The sequence below is a fragment of the Trichoderma asperellum genome, chromosome 2, assembly GCF_020647865.1.
Source record: "Trichoderma asperellum chromosome 2, complete sequence".
Classification (NCBI taxonomy): domain Eukaryota; kingdom Fungi; phylum Ascomycota; class Sordariomycetes; order Hypocreales; family Hypocreaceae; genus Trichoderma; species Trichoderma asperellum.
Window position 1 is genome coordinate 5,003,804 of NC_089416.1, and position 15,895 is coordinate 5,019,698.

At 49.9% G+C, this 15,895-nt stretch overlaps 6 protein-coding genes across 6 annotated transcripts; 4 read left to right on the plus strand and 2 right to left on the minus strand.

The window, feature by feature from the left end:
• Positions 1 to 76: 76 nt before the first annotated feature.
• TrAFT101_003951 (uncharacterized protein) lies at positions 77 to 1,453 on the plus strand. The gene is made up of 2 exons (XM_066127031.1): positions 77 to 307; positions 361 to 1,453. Exons 1-2 carry the CDS (start codon positions 262 to 264, stop codon positions 1,275 to 1,277), a joined length of 963 nt encoding a protein of 320 aa, XP_065983139.1. The 5' UTR covers positions 77 to 261; the 3' UTR covers positions 1,278 to 1,453.
• Positions 1,353 to 3,509, minus strand: TrAFT101_003952 (uncharacterized protein; the record flags this gene model as incomplete). Its single annotated transcript, XM_024903040.2, has 3 exons — positions 1,353 to 2,674; positions 2,727 to 2,781; positions 2,841 to 3,509. The coding sequence occupies 3 exons, from the start codon at positions 3,507 to 3,509 to the stop codon at positions 1,353 to 1,355; spliced, it is 2,046 nt and encodes a 681-aa protein (XP_024766274.1).
• A 2,785-nt stretch (positions 3,510 to 6,294) lies between these two features.
• Positions 6,295 to 8,603, plus strand: TrAFT101_003953 (uncharacterized protein; the record flags this gene model as incomplete). The annotated part of the gene is made up of 7 exons (XM_024909266.2): positions 6,295 to 6,304; positions 7,172 to 7,184; positions 7,552 to 7,656; positions 7,740 to 7,812; positions 8,005 to 8,111; positions 8,206 to 8,438; positions 8,515 to 8,603. The coding sequence occupies 7 exons, from the start codon at positions 6,295 to 6,297 to the stop codon at positions 8,601 to 8,603; spliced, it is 630 nt and encodes a 209-aa protein (XP_024766273.2).
• A 655-nt stretch (positions 8,604 to 9,258) lies between these two features.
• On the minus strand, positions 9,259 to 10,036 carry TrAFT101_003954 (uncharacterized protein; the record flags this gene model as incomplete). The annotated part of the gene is made up of 2 exons (XM_066127032.1): positions 9,259 to 9,820; positions 10,017 to 10,036. The coding sequence occupies 2 exons, from the start codon at positions 10,034 to 10,036 to the stop codon at positions 9,259 to 9,261; spliced, it is 582 nt and encodes a 193-aa protein (XP_065983140.1).
• Positions 10,037 to 11,094: 1,058 nt separating this feature from the next.
• TrAFT101_003955 (uncharacterized protein) lies at positions 11,095 to 13,220 on the plus strand. Its single transcript, XM_024909265.2, has 4 exons — positions 11,095 to 11,831; positions 11,894 to 11,912; positions 11,995 to 12,403; positions 12,491 to 13,220. Exons 1-4 carry the CDS (start codon positions 11,791 to 11,793, stop codon positions 12,952 to 12,954), a joined length of 933 nt encoding a protein of 310 aa, XP_024766271.1. The 5' UTR covers positions 11,095 to 11,790; the 3' UTR covers positions 12,955 to 13,220.
• A 540-nt stretch (positions 13,221 to 13,760) lies between these two features.
• TrAFT101_003956 (uncharacterized protein) lies at positions 13,761 to 15,795 on the plus strand. Its single transcript, XM_066127033.1, has 2 exons — positions 13,761 to 15,622; positions 15,701 to 15,795. Exon 1 carries the CDS (start codon positions 13,863 to 13,865, stop codon positions 15,492 to 15,494), a length of 1,632 nt encoding a protein of 543 aa, XP_065983141.1. The 5' UTR covers positions 13,761 to 13,862; the 3' UTR covers positions 15,495 to 15,622; positions 15,701 to 15,795.
• The last annotated feature ends 100 nt before the right edge of the window (positions 15,796 to 15,895 follow it).

The window sequence follows — 15,895 nt, forward strand, 5'->3', positions numbered from 1 at the left end:
TATGTACTTCGGCTACTGCTACTCGGCTGCATGTATACAAGCAGCCATTATGATGTGAGCCACCACTACGGTTATTCTTATGCTCGTATAATATGTGATTTGATTTCAACTTGATACTGCATCTCAATCTAGGAATTTGCCTTGTTCGGTTTTCATGCCATACACATCCGAAATTCCCCAGTCGCAAACCACTGAATGCACTACCCCATAGTATATTGAAACATATTAGCATCTCAATCACTGCTTTTATACGCAGTCATCATGGCAGCACGAGCGTCGTCCATACTGCGCCGCTCCTTACTATATGGTTGTCCCCAAATCATCATTGTTCAAGGATGCCTGCTAAGATAATTCGCATAGTACCTGCGTCTTCTCAAAAGATGCTCACCAAGTCCCTGGGCTTGACAACGGACAATGTCACCTATGATTTGGAGGATTCTGTAACCCCCTCTCAAAAGAGCAATGCTCGGAATCAATTGAAAGACCATTTATCTGGCCTCAAATTGCGCCCTTCCACCATTTCGGAGCTTGCTGTTCGAATAAATGCCGTTTCCACACCATTTGCTCTTGACGACCTCACTACGCTGGCATCTGCGGATCGTGTTGATGCTGTTGTTGTGCCCAAAGTCAACTCCGCTGCCGACTTAACCTTTGTTACCGATGTATTGAGGCATGTCGCTCCAGCGCGTCACGAAGATGGCTCAGAAAATCCTATCAAGATCATAGCGCTTATCGAATCTGCACGAGCAGTCATGGACCTCTCATCCATATGCAAAGCCTCCCCTTTTCTTAGCGGCTTGATATTCGCAGCTGAGGATTTTGCACTTGATCTTTCGATAACAAGAACACCGTCACTGACAGAATTCCTCTATGCACGATCAGCCATTGTCACCGCAGCTCGATCGTATGAGCTACCAAGTGCCATAGATTTGGTGTGTACCTCATATCGAGGTGATGAGGGGTTGCGGACATTGGAAGAGGAATGTAAAGGTGGAAAAGCCATGGGATTCAATGGGAAACAATGTATACATCCTGGACAGCTCGAAACTGTCCAAAGATTGTTCGCCCCCGATATGAAGGATGTAGAGTGGGCTGTTCGTATCACTATTGCTGACGAAAAGGCAGCGGCCGCTGGGCGCGGTGCGTGGACTCTGGACGGGAAAATGATTGATGCTCCAGTGGTGGGGAAGGCCCATGCAATAACCGCCAAAGCAGAACATTGCGGCATTGATGTTCAAGATCTAAGAGCCAGGTGGAAAGATCAAGAGCCAGAGTAGTAATACCCTATGTTAACAGCGCTTGCAAATACATAAAACAAGGCCGTTAGACTGAAGAATGATCTTCGGAAGTGATTAGCACCACATCATATGATTTGGCCGCCAGAAGAATGTAGATTCTGACTCGTCTGGACTCTCTTCAGGATAAGATGACCTTGGGTAACTCCCGGAAAATGGATGCGCACCCTCATGGGATTGGTCTCGTCGAGGGAGATCATCATTGTATTCAATTCTGCGCAGACACTTCATTGGGCGTCTTCCATTATCGAAAATATTTGCTTCGGATAAAGGCAAAGCCTTGTCAATACAAGGCGCAGATAGTTCACTCTCTCCTAGTATTTCACGTTCCATTCTTTCAATGTACTCTTTGAGTGTTTCACCTGGTATGTCGTCAACTATCTTCGATGACTTTCGAGAAATGGTATTTAATTCTTGGAAAGCCTCCTGGTGTGGTTGGTAGATTTGTTTAGCCACCATGGGTTTCGCAGGCCAGTCGATACTATAGGTATCCCTAGACTGCGTGTTGATGATTTTAGAGGCATCCAAGTGATCAAAAGATGTCAAGTCCTTGCTTAGGTGTGGATGTAAAGCGGGTGGCGGGTAACGGCCGCTGGTATCAATAAAGTACGGTATCGGAGGGACGTTATCGCGAGTATGAGTAACATCTTCGACTCTTGATTCCTTGAAGCTGAAGCGCTCGGAAACGTTTGGAAGATGTGAAGGGTACTCACAAGCTCGATTGTCTATGCTTGTTTGCTCTGGCCGACATTTTCCGCCTACTTCAGGGGCTGATGTTTCAAAGTATGCACTGGACATGTGTATTTCTGCTCTAGAGTTGGAGGACTCTCTTCTCCTTGGTCGGAGCTGATGGTCGGCACTAACCGTACCATATGACATATTTTCTGCAGCCCGCTGGTGCATCCAGGGGCTCACCATTATTCCTTTGTCTTCGTATTTAGGAGGTTCAACAGTTTCATGACAATGGGGCTTGTGATCTTCACAGCTTATGACTGCAGTAAGTTCTTTTTCTGTGGTAGGTCTCCCCCGAGCTTCCGGTGTAAGATTTCGGCATGAATTGACAGCCGTTGGATGACTGCGAATCGACAGGCTTCGTGGCGTATGACTGCCACGCGGTAGTAGTCGCCCGGCACTGTCTCCATTGATGCGCTGCGTACAAGCACCACTAGAAACAATCGTGCGGTTAGGGGGACTGGCAGATTTCGGAGGTGGATAGTCTGCTATTAGTCGTTTCAGCGCATCAGCGAAAATCTTAATCTCGTCCTGACGGCTTTTCCCCCTTTCCCGTTGTTTTGGTTCTGGCTTCGACGGGTGCCCCTTTTCGCATGTTTCGACATTTTCGTGATTCAAAGGTATATCGTTGAACGCCAAATCGGCTACTATTGAGATGTTAAAACCAGAGCCTGTCCAGATTGCATGGGATATACGCACATGAGGTCGAGCTACGCCCATTGACGAACAAGCCTGGAGTAAACTTTTGATCCAACTTTTGAATGTTAGGTATTCTCCTAGTAGCCAATATCAAGAGATAAAATGGAAGTGTACCGTTATTTTCTCACTTGCATTCGCAATCGCGCGGGAACTGAAATTGGCCATTACCTCTCGGCTAGATCGCAATCTCCCCTTCTTTGTTACGCGAGTCGAAGGTTTCTTTCTTTGCCCCCCTTCCATTCGTTCAGCCTTTGATTTTACGGTGTCGTAGCGATCTCGTCGAGTTTTCCGTCGGGGTTGCTTTTCGAAAACAGTGTTCCTAGTTAATGAAGTCTCTGATGTCGTTGACTTTGGCTGTATGGGATGGCGATCTCTCTCTCTATTATCCAAGTTCTGACCATGGTCGCTGTTTGGGGCTGATTGGCGATACTGATGATGGCATTTCTGATCGGGCAGAGACGACTGTGATGGGCTGCCCTGGATGAAAATATCCGATGGTTGGTATCGTCCAGTGTCGCAGTTCGACTGAATACGAACAGTCGTGAGTCCATTAGGATGCCACGAAAGATTCGTGGAATCAATAGGACGTTTTTGCTGTGGAATATCTTGAGGAGGATCGTTATGGCATGCCTGCATGTGATGTAACCAGGAAGGGATAAAGTCGGCCAGTGAGGAGAGGCATCCGTCATTGGCAACAGGCGATGGAACAGCTGAATAACCACTCTGGTCTGGGTGGTAGGTCGTACTCCTGTTGGTAGAACCACGATGCCTATGACGCGTCATGCTGATGCCAGGTGGCAGCCGACTGGAAACGATTTGGTAGGTAGAAAGAATCAAAGCAAGCTGCGAGCACGATGAAAGAAAGGATTCGGTACGGAACCAAGTGCTTTGTTATCAAATCCATGGAAGCATTTACAATTCTGGTTCTAGCTGGAATAATAAATGTGTCTCCCCCCCGAGTTTATACTGCAAGAGGCATGCTTCCTACAAACCTGCCAGAGGAAACTGATACTCACGCAGCAGGAAGCAGGAAGCAGCTATCACAGCATACATGTCACGTAAGCAGCTGCCATCTTCCATCAGGCGATTTTTTCTCTCGTTCCTTTGGGAGGTTGCAAAGTCGCCATGGCCACAATGGACTCGGCGCCCTGAGGCATATTCTCCGGCCACTGAGAACTGGTTGGGAGACATTCATCGACGGCTTGCAGTCCTCGCAATATCCTAGGATTGCTGTGGCGCTGCCTAAAGCAGCAAGGTTGTGCCATGCACAGATTTGCTGTCCCATAGGCTCTGGGCATATAAAAGAGGACCCTCTAAATTAATTAACTTGCGTGCGGCTTGCCCCAAAGTAGCTGGGTGGATAGTATCCTCCCCCGCTCTGAAATGCTACCAGGCCCATGATTGGCAGCGACTAGCCAAGAAATCCAAGATGCTGTAGTACACGGACGGCCTTGCCAGATATCATCATCCATGGATATTACTTGTACATACGCGCAGGTATGGCGATAGTGCTAGTAAAGCGCAGTGGCAAGGTAGGTGCTGGAGATGGGCTAGTATCTTATGCGAAGAATACCAGCCTCGGAAGCTGACGCGGGCTTGCTGCTTACAGGCAGTGGTGGCTCGGATCAAATCACAAAAGCAGCAAGGACGACGTCCCGTTCCCCTATACAGTACGCAAACAATCTTTATGCTGCCATGCTAGTACCAGGTAGGCGGATCTTTGATACAACCGTTATGAGGTGTGGTAGTACTAAGACTACTAGTACTACTCTGCTGGTACGAAGCTTGGAGGCAGCGGCTAATTGCTAGACACAGGGAATGGCTATGCCAAGATAGGGAGTGCCGGTATGTAGGGTTGCGAATGAGTCTGGGAATGCTCCCTGAGCGATCTTCAGCTAGTAGCTCTCTGACGCGCACTGAGATCTGAATGCCTGATTACCAACCGAAACACGAAGCCGTATGAAGCATATGACCCGCCTTGTAGGCTCGATGGGGTCGAATCCGACTTTCGGGTCAGTGGACTTTTTTTTGGAGTGGAGCCGAGGAAAAGCGCGCGCAAGATCCTGGATTGCCAAAGCCCGGATGCCGTTGTACTGTATACGACCATGGACCAGCATCTAGGCCATTTCCCAAGCCCGGCGGACGGATAAATTATCCAATGCAAGGGAATGCCAGCAAGGCGGCTTACCAATGGCACGAAGCATACGAAGTACGACGAGCAATTGGGCAAGAATGCATGGCGCCCTATCAAGAAGCCAATGCCGGCCAGGCACCGGGAGTGGACTGGGAAGGCTGTGCTTTGCTCTAGCCAGCTGAAGAGCAAATCAAAGGGACTCTAGCACTCACAAGCCAGAGATCTGGGCAGGCTGCTTGCCCACTTCTCGCCACCCCATTGGGTACGACTGGGAGGATTAGATCAGGGGTTCACAGACGACAGACCGGTTGACGTGGATCCCTCTTGCACCTAGCGGCTAGCTTACGGTCAGGCTGGCTTTGGGGGCTGTTCCTGAGCCTTTTGCGACCGGGGGTCCCAGCACGGCTCAAAAACAAGTTATCGGCATCTCAGTGGAACTAGCAAGGTGCTTCACCTATGGTGAGCTGGACTTCTGTCGATTGTGCCTGCATCTGAGAGAGCAGAAAATCTATCATAGTGTCGTTGAACTGTAGCTGTTCTCGTACTCTGCGGGAAGCCAAGAAGTGCCGACTTAGCCAAGAGTTAAGAGCTGAGAAAGGGTTGCTTTGTATCATGCATGCCCCTTTGATAAACACCCACCCAACAGACCTTGGTTTCTGTGATAGAGACATAGCACTAGGACATTGTAGCCATCTTGTCTTTGACATAGGAGCAAGGACTCAGAATACCACATAAACGGATAAATGAAAAGAGTAAGCTGCGGACGCAAAGTCGTACAGTCTTGATTTAGCCTTGATTTGCTGCTACAGGGACCAAGCCCTTCCTACAATATCATATGCTCGTACAAGTACAACATCTTCACCATACTTGTAGTAGCTCAACCCTGGCACCGCTTGTTCCTAATCCAAGCCCCGGTCACGCCATCTCATCTTCATAGCGTACTGTATTATGGATACTCGGTCGGTACAGCAGATGGGATTTTCACGGAGAATTTTCAAAGTACGGAGAATTCGGCCTCTTGAGATCGCACCCCAAAAGGCTCTTTGTATGTGATAGAATCAGTACAGGCCTTCCATAGTGTCCATAGTGCCTAAAGATGGAACGACGAGGGATGCCACACCAACGGCTGTTCAGCAGCAGGTTGTACAGCTGGGGTCTGCATTGACCTCCCTGGTGCAATTGCTAGCATGCACTCTCCATCCGAGGTGCATTCCAGGTCTTCATGGCAGCAGTGGTGATCATTGACATGGCCCCGGTGCTGCCACCAACCGATGAGCAGACGCATGAGTCCAAGGTCATGCGAATCCTCTTGATATAGGCGCAATGGCAATAGTCGTTCGTCCGGGGCCCCTTCTGGCTCTTATTGAGCCGGCTACGTCATTATTAGCCTGACTGTATTTTCCGCTACGAGGCGGTCACCTGCTGCTCTGCCCCATGCGTGGTGGTACTCTGAGGTAGCTGCCAAGTAGCAGTAGCAGCATTTGCAGGAGAAGGTGCGTCTGATAACGCCAGCTGCCAGCGTTTGGCGAGCGAGTACCGAGCACATGTACTTGGTGCTTGTACCGCAGAGCATAGCACAGACTTGGGCAGCTTGTAGCAAGAGCCACGGCCCTCGTTCTCGATCCTCTTTTTCTTCCTTTCACAAACCTCATTCCAGCTCTTTTTGCCGTTGCGACAACGCCTTCAGCCTCAAGGTTCTGCGCGCTCCGTCGTCCGCCTGTCTGCTCGAGGCCCGCCGTGATACCCGATAAGCATCCGCACCCAGCGAGGCACCCTCAGAACACACTATCCCACTATCCGACGCGCCGCGGCCATCTTGCCAGCATAGTCCAGCTTCCAGACTGGACCTGGGGCATTTTAATTAGCGCATAGCTTAGGACAGCCGCCGCAGCTCGGCGTCGATCGCTGAAAGGGCGAGATCAGCAAGCCACAACCTCGTTGTGTGGCCTTCTTGTTAGGCCTGGACAAGCCGTTCGAGCAGGACGAATCAGCAACCAGTCTGCTACGGTAGGTAAGGCCGCGCAGTAGTCTGCATTTTTCCTGTCCCTCGCTGCAGTATCGCATGGTACGCCATTGGCGTGGCTGTCCTCCTTGTTCTATCTCAGTCACCGTCACCGTCACTTCTCCCTCTCTCTCTTACCTTCTCTCTCCCTGTCCTTTGTCCGTCTTGCCCTCTCACTGCACCCGTGGCTCGAGCTTGGCACTGCCATCATCTGGAGGGCTGGCTTTTGAGGATACTCCCATCAATTTGACATCCCAGCACAAATCAACTGCTTCTGGAACTGGGCAATAGCCTTTTCTGTCTATCCAGGCTCTCTCTACTCGTACGTTGCTGCCAGCCCATGTCGACCAGACCCCCTTGACGTTGAAGCATGCCATCCTATACCTGCTTCTGGCCGGGCTAGCGGGGTGTCCTGGAAAGCCACAAACCACAGATTGCTTGCACAGTAACACTCCATAGTATCCAAGGCCAGACGACACTATGCGATGCTTGCTTGGACGTTGACAGCGCCGCCACCAAGTGGTGGCTTTTGCGCGCCATATGCAGCTTAGAGGACTTTACACTGCCCAAGCCTATGATTCTCCCCAGGCCATCTGCTATCACCTGTTGAGACTAGTTCTTGCAATCTTCCCCCTCCCCTACCGAGCCAACTATACATCCCGATTCTGCACCCCGCCTGACAATATTAGAACATTCGGTCAGGGTATCGCAACTCAGGACAAGGACTGTCACATCCACCAGCATCAGAAAAATCAAGACCCCGTGCATCTCGAAATGTCGAAGCTTTTCATTGGGTAAGTTCTCCGGTTCGCGATGTTGTTGCACTCACTCGCACGTCATGGAGACGATTGGACATGCTCCTGACTGACAGTTAAAGCGGCCTGGCATGGCACACCGAAGAGGCCACTCTGCGCCAAAAGTTTGAGGAGTTTGGCGCTGTTGAGGAAGCGGTAAGCTTGCCTTTCGTTCATCAAATAACGCCCCCGGGCACAACCCAACTCGTTTGATTGATTGATTTGATTCGCCTGGCCTGGATTTTGATTCATTAATGCCAATGGCGTGGATTATTTCAACCAACCGATGCCAACCCCCTATCTGCGGCAACTCGTGCATGGAGTGTTTTCTAATCTGGATTTGTCAAGGTTGTTGTGAAGGATCGAGATACCGGCCGCAGCCGTGGCTTTGGCTTTGTGCGATACGTGCAAGAAGCTGATGCCCAAGCTGCTATTGACGCTATGAACAATGTCGAGTATGGATTCTGGCTTCTTCTTTTTGCCTTGTCTCGCAAATCCTTTGTGGGTTGAGTTTATTTTCTGGCAGAAGAGTTCTGATCCTTTTGCTAGGTTTGACGGGCGAACCATTCGTGTTGATAGGGCATCCGATAATGGCCCTCGAGGCGGAGGAGGCTTTGCCAATCGTGGCGATGGCCGGTCCTACGGAGGCCGAGGTGGCTACGGAGCACCGGCAGGAGGATACGGAGGAGCACCTGGCTATGGCGCTCCAAACATGTATCAGCAGGCCCCGTACGGTCGTGGCTACCCACAGCCGCAGCCTGGATATGGCATGCCTCCGCAAGGTATTTCAAAATCAGACTGATGCGATTGTCGTTGCGTGGTTGTTCATGTTGGAAACCTGCTAACCCTTGGCACTAGGCTACGGCGTCCCAGCACCGTATGGTGGCTACCAGAATGCTCCCCAGCAGCCACCGCAACCTCCTCAGCAAGGAGGCGGAGCCTATTAAACAGGTCCTATAAAGCCGCCGCAGATTCTCATCCAAAGTCCTCCCATTTTCCCACAGAGAGAGGTTTAGAGCCCTTCTAGAGCCGTGTTATCGAAGAATAAAGACCTAGGCGTGTTCTTTTGGTTTCGCGAGCGGCATCTTTTAGAACTCCGAAGATGGAACATCTATGAGCGTTCAAGATATACCCCGGATTTGTTTTTCTTTCGATATATGGATGAGCTGTTCGGCTTTTTATTAAGATTGCTCGACGAGAAGCTATTTGGAGAGGGAGGATTTCTTTTTTCATTTTTTTTTCACTGCCGATATTTTACTTGTCCCATCTTGTTCTTTTGGAATCCAAAAAAAAGAAAGGGGAGGGGTTCCTGCACCATCGTTTGTGGGAGGGACTTGGCCGGGCGGGATCACGGACTAAGACAAGGGAGGGATTTCTGGTAGGGATATCTGGGGGGATATTGGAACCATGTGTGTGGGCCGCCTTTCTAAAGAAGGCTAACTATAATATTGGCGACGTTAATGACGGGCTATGATTAATATCTAAGCCGGCCAGTGTGACTGATGGGGCGGCAATTTCTATCATTAGGGGTCTGAGAGGAAAAAAGCATTTGCGTTCAATGCGACTCGTTGAAGTTTTCGTCCTTGTCTTTCTGTGTCTTGCTTACGCAACAGCTTTCTCGAACTCCTCCGCTTCTTGTGTGCTGCCCTCTTGTTTGAAATTGGAGATGGGGTCTAGACCTTGAGGAGCTTTCATCGATCCATTGGCAGCGAGTTCAAGAGCCCTCACACGACGCGCAAGATCGCTAACGTGGACATCTTCACTCTCCGGACATAGTTCAGCTAGAGCTGTATCGAGGCCGAAGAGGTAGTCCTTGTTCAGCCCACTGGGGCCGCGACTACGCAAGATGTGCTCCGCTAGCTTCTGGGGGTCTTGAGGGCCGACAAACTGCTCATTATCCGGAGTGCCAATGTAGACAAGCGTCCGGATGGGCGAGGAGCCATCGGCGGGATAGAATGGCGTATAGTGGATGGAATAGCCGTTGATTTCTCGAATATCAAGATACTCCTTGACTTCTGCGACGTGGTCGGCTTCGATTCGGTAGGCTACACCCCATACCTTGTCGGGAGCAGAATCGTGGTGATCGGTGAGTTGTTCCCAGTGAGACCGTTCGATGAGAGTAACTACTCGTCCGGGAGCTTCTGGAGTCCCTCGATGGTCCTCACTAATGTGGCATTTGGGTTAGCATTGGAGACGAGCCCTTTGGACACGATTACTCTCGCAAGAGGTGTTTGGGTGCTGTCATACCTGGCCTATTTTATGGTTAACTATGAGCAGCATTAAGGGAAGAGAGATAAGTGGGTGATGGAGTGATGGGGTGATGAAGTGATATCGTTGCTAGACTGTTCAAGTACACATACCTGCCAAAAACGCCTAACATACCCTGTTATCCAACCCGGTATTCTTCTATCTACCTGGGGTCAGCATTTTGGGAGTTTTTCTTTTCTTTTTTTCTTTTTCTTTCTCTTTTTCTTTTTTTCTTTTCTAGGGTGGCATCTATATACATACCAAACCAGGGAGGGGGCTTCCATATGAGGCTCCTGCAGATTGGGCACCCATCAGCTATCAGATATATGAAACAAGCAGAAGAGCAGGGCATCGGCAGGGGAGTAAGCGAAGCAGAGCAGTGCCACGTCTTAAAAGATTCTTACCCATATCCACAAATCCAGAATTCCGACGTATTATCGGATGCAGTCATTGCAACGTGTCACACGAGATACCTATTCTATCTTGCCCGTTGCTCCGGGCCGACTAAATAGATGCACTACCGAAGAGATTTGAGTGATAAAATTACAAAATGAGGATAACAAACAGCGGTCTACTACAGGTCTGATAGAAAGAAGATTTGTTGGCAAGTCTCTAGGAAAGGGAATAGCCTTATAGAGGGGCGTTTTCGTTGGAAAGACAATGGGTCCAAGTTGCACATTGAAGTAAGAAAATGAGTGCTATATCCGCGGTGGGAATGATTACAAAGCAAGATACCTATCGAGTCATGGCAATGGCATATTTAGAGCTTGGCAAGACACAATTTACAGCAGCCTCGCTCGGTTTACCTTGAGCGAATAGGAATCTGCGAATGGATTCTTTGCCAGCCTAGGGAGGTGGGCAAAGCCTGTCCATAACATAATGCAAGTCGAATCTCGTGACCTGGACGACGTGAAGAGCGAACAGACAATTACTTGGCCATTGTGGAGTCTCGTTTTCTCTCTGCGACCTGGTGTCATTGGATGATGCGCAGAGCCTCAACAACCCCGAGGCGGCTGTGCAAGTTTCCAATGGATGGATCAACGGTCTCCATGCTGGTTAATTTTCTCTCTCATACATGGATCTCGGTTTTCGGCGCCTTGGCCTCTTGGCTGACAACCAGCAGCAGCAACTTGGAGGGACACGCATGGCTCTGGGTTTCTGCTGACAACTTGGGCATTTTTTTTTTTTTTTGGAATCAGGATAGGCGAACTGTCGATCTACAGCCAATGTTCTATTTTGGTCTGCTTCTCCTTTGACACAGCAATGGGGAGCCCTGAATGGATGGCTGGAAGGATTAAACGAGGCGCGGCGCTCAAGGGCACCCCGCCCCAAAGGCTGGCGCAAGGCACAGGGATCGTCTTGCTTGCAGACTAGGCGGATGACTACGAGGACGGCGTCTGTGTGACGGATGTGCAGCTGAGGTCCAGTTAACGCGTATTACTGTACGGAGCGCCAGGCAATCCGCATTGCATCGCCGGCAGTGCTCGACTAGGTTCAATCCGGGGCTGCTGGTGCATCATCTGGACGCCAAGGCAAACACCGCCAGACGCTTCTCCTCGCCCTTTTCCAGCTGCAATCTTAAATAAACAACGTCGTCGCGTCGCTTGGGATTGACACAGCTCGGCTCTTCTTTCCGAACGCTTGCAGGCTTGTAGCCCCTATTCGGCGTGCAATCTTGGCTTATATAGACCGTCATTTCGAGCCTTTTGCCCCGCGCAGGCACTTGCTGCTGCAACTTGGATTGTCTCTCTTTTCCCCCACCTTGGGTAGCTGCTCGATTCAAGAAGCTTCCAAGAGCAAAGAGCGCGCATCGCACGTCGCATAGAAATCCCGCATTGCGTTCCGTATCATTCACCTGCCGTTTCTCTTCATCTTGCTACTACAAAAATGGCTTATCAGCGCCCTTACGACGAAGACGCTCTGCCCAGGTATGCCCCTTCGCGCCCCGTGATGCGAAACACCAGCCCACTAACGCTTTCGCCAACAACAGATTTGCCGAGCCTGAGCCCGTAAGTTTTGCTTGAACCGACCGTTTCGTTTCGAGATGGAGAGGCGGCAGCAGTTAACCGGCCCTTTTGTGCATCTTTACAGAAACCAGGTTCGGTTCCGCCACAGCATGGCGGAGCGCCTCCACAGGCGAGATACGATCGACCGCCGCAACAACCGCAATACCACCAGCAGCAGTACCAGCAGCAGCCCCCGCGCCAGCAGCCATCTCCCAGACACGACCAGCATTATGACCACCCGCCGCGGCGTGATACAGGTGGGCATGGCCCAGGACAGCCGAGATACGACCAGCAGCAGCGACACGACAACAGATCACCAATTCATCACCCAGGCGCGTACGGCCTAGGGTCGCCGCCTCCTGTTGCCGCTGCCCAGCGCCCGGCAGCTCAGCACCACCCTGCTGCAACCTCCAGGCCACCGCCATCTCCAGCCAATGATGGGAGTGGTGCTGATCCGACGCTGCTGCCCTTGTTCAGAGCTGTTGACAAAGATGGTGAGGAGCCACAAACCTAAAAGATGTCGACGTGGCTTTATAGCAAGGTGCTGAACTATAGACTAACACTACGTCTCTCCAAAACAGGAACTGGACACTTATCCGAGAAGGAACTTTCAGCAGCCCTGGTCAACGGCGACTGGACCGCCTTCGATATCCAAACCGTCCGCATGATGATTCGCATGTTTGACTCGGACCGCAGTGGTACCATCGGCTTCAACGAGTTCTGCGGTCTCTGGTCCTTCCTAGCCTCGTGGCGCACCCTGTTCGATCGCTTCGACGTTGACCGCAGCGGCAGCATCTCCCTCCCGGAGTTCACCGATGCCCTCATCGCCTTCCGCTACCGCCTCAGCCCGCAGTTTGTCGAGCTGCTGTTCCGCACGTACGATAAGCGCAACGAGGGCGTCATGAGCTTTGACCTGTTTGTCCAGGCTTGTATATCGCTGAAGCGCATGACGGATGTGTTCAAGAGATATGATGATGATAGGGATGGATACATTACATTGAGCTTTGAGGATTTCCTGAGCGAGATTTTGAAGCAGATGAAATAGATGAAAACAAAATCTTGATTCTAAGGGGGAAATTCTGTTAGACTGTGCACATTAGAGGAGAGATATATAAAGGAGGAAAGGGCTGGATTTTGCTTTTTTTTTAATCATATGTTGGCGGATATGTCTGCAGAAGTAGACAATGTCGACGTGGATTGACAAATGGATGCGCGATACCCTGGGAGATGTGAGGGCATCTCATTTGTGTAGGCGAGACAATTCGTTTTTAGCTATTATAATCATCATTGACTTGAGTATTATACAAGGGGCTCTACGCTTTGGAATTGTGATATACATGCTAGCTCGCAAAGCTCGGAACAAGTAGTATTGACATTCTCATTGCCATCCTCTACCCGATGGGCACGCGATATGCGGAGTACATTTATTAGATGGTGACACTCCCGGAGAAACGGGAGCAAAGTCAGCCTGATTGGATTTTGGATTATTGTCAAAAGGATATGTTGGTTGGTTCATACTATGAGAGCCTGGCTGGATTTCGGATTATTGCCAAAAGGAGATGTTGTTGGTTGGTTTATACCATGAGAGAGCCTTGTTTCTTGAAGAAGGGTTGTATATTATGTGGCAGTGCATCTTCTACTTCTATAAAGCTGATAAATTCGTTGGTTTATACCATGAGAGAGCCTTGTTTCTTGAAGAAGGGTTGTATATTATGTGGCAGTGCATCTTCTACTTCTATAAAGCTGATAAATTCGTTGGTTTATACCATGAGAGAGCCTCGTTTCTTGAGGAGGGGTTGTATCATGTGGCAGTGCATCTTCGACTTCTATAAAGCTGATGAGTTCTCTGCAAAAGTCATCAAGGAGTTTCATTCTATTCATAACTCAGCATCGAGAATTCTGCCTGCCCGCGACAAACACAGAGGAAAAAAAAAAAAAAAAAAAAAAAAAACCATGCCAAGATATCGCAAAGCTAATGTCTTGTGGTGGGACAGTTCTTCAATGTACATCCGCTGTCCCCATTGCAACGACATCCATCGGCATACCTTTATTGGGGATTATCAAGATGAACAGTACCGCGTACCGCACTGTGGACATCGCGAAGATTACAGGATTTGCTTCCCACGCAATGGTCAATATGAGATCGACAAGATCAGGGGTTTCTATGTCCGGGCGGGAGTCGATCCGACCGAATATTCCGCGAGATTCGATCCCGCTGAGACGGTGGATGTAAGCCACAAACGCAAATGGTACGAAGCAAAAGAAGAAGTCGAGATGGACGAATATCATCGCCATAAACTTCAGCAACTCTTCTGCAGTCTTAACCTGGGACCTATTCAAGAAGTTGAGCACGTCAACAGACTTCAATCTGCGGTATCAGACATGATTGGGGGCAGGGTTGAAGCCGTACGGTCCTACCTCGAGACTTCGCGCGAGAAGGACATCTTTCTTCATGGCGTGAAGGCTTCACAAGATTGCCAGTACGATATTGACGAGTGGGATGCATACCAAGACCTCCTCAAGAGCGGCCAAGCTGGGGACCTGGAGCCGCCTGAGAAGAGGATTGTTGAGACGTCGACATCTGGTGTTACGGCTCTGCACATGGCTGCCTGCGAGAAGTACCCAGAGATGGTGAAGCTGCTACTTGACTATGGTGCCGATCCGAACGCAAGGACGGTGAATGGAAGGACCCCATTGATGGAAGCGGCTCTTTGGGGACGTTTGGATAATGTCAAACATCTTCTAGATCATGGCGCTGACAAGTCTGTGCAATGCGTGCAAAAGGGAGTGAAGCATCGAGCCATTGATTTCGCCAGGTACAACAAGGACAATCATAAGGAGCGATACGACCGGTCCGGTGGGAAGCATCAAGTCTATAAGGAAGTCACGTACGAAAGAGACGAAGAACGTGAGGCTATCGTCCGGGAGCTGAGTGACGAAGCTGCAGATGATGACGATTATGGCCAGGCTTCCGTCTTGCGCCTTCAGGGGTTTGCTTCTACTACAGTGATTGATGGAGGGGCTATCATCTCTATGCTTGCCAACTTTGATGTTCCTCGCAAGAACAAGACGATAGGTATCCTCTTCCGGAGTGATTCGAACGACACATCGGCTTTTCCACCCACTGCTGCCATGAGTGGATGGTCGCACGAGCCGAATTCGGATCTCAATGTGCAGATAGCGGGTAGGGAATGGATAAATGAGGTGTTTTACCTATGCCAGATTACTGGACATCGGCTGCCTGAACGCATGAAGCCTGATCAAGGCAGACCTGGGCAGTTTTATGCTTGCCACGCAGAGAAGCAGTTGATTGCGTACCTGGTAAGCAGGCATGTGTTTCTTCCGCATGATATCGAAGAAGAGGACTTTGGGCTCGCGAATCTAAGCCTGAATGAATTTCAAGACGACCAGAGCCCTCGGCAAAGGGTTAGGGAGCTTAAGAATATTGAGCCTCCACAGAGACTTAAAAATGCCGTGATCTTCGTGACTCGTGCGGTGTGCGACGACTGCCGTGTCTTTGCTAAACGTATCAATGAGACATTGGGGCTGAATATAGAGGTGAGAGGCTCGAGTTTATGTACTTGAAGGGTTGGAATATGAGTGGTCGTGAGGTGTGCTTCCTGTGGGTGTGAACGTGTATAAGATGGAGGAGGTGTATTCTTGGCTAGGCTACATGTGGCTTTTTGTATATAGTTTGAGCTGTTGTTCTTTATGTAAGTACCTTGAAATCGATTCAAAATTATCTACTACTACTGATAGTCTGGAGCTGACCAAAGATGTGTACTTGTTAGGTATTTTGGCTGCTTGAGCTGTTCTGTCGTGGTTGTCTCCTCCTCCTCGCCCTCGTCCTCTGGTGGATTCTTTGTATTACATAGCTTTGCGTTTGATTCCCTTACCATGACGGGGATAATTTCGAAAACTAAACAATTTTACGAATTTTCCTACTCTCGGTTCTTTAAGCCGCTAGGAGGTCGGTCTAAAGTCCA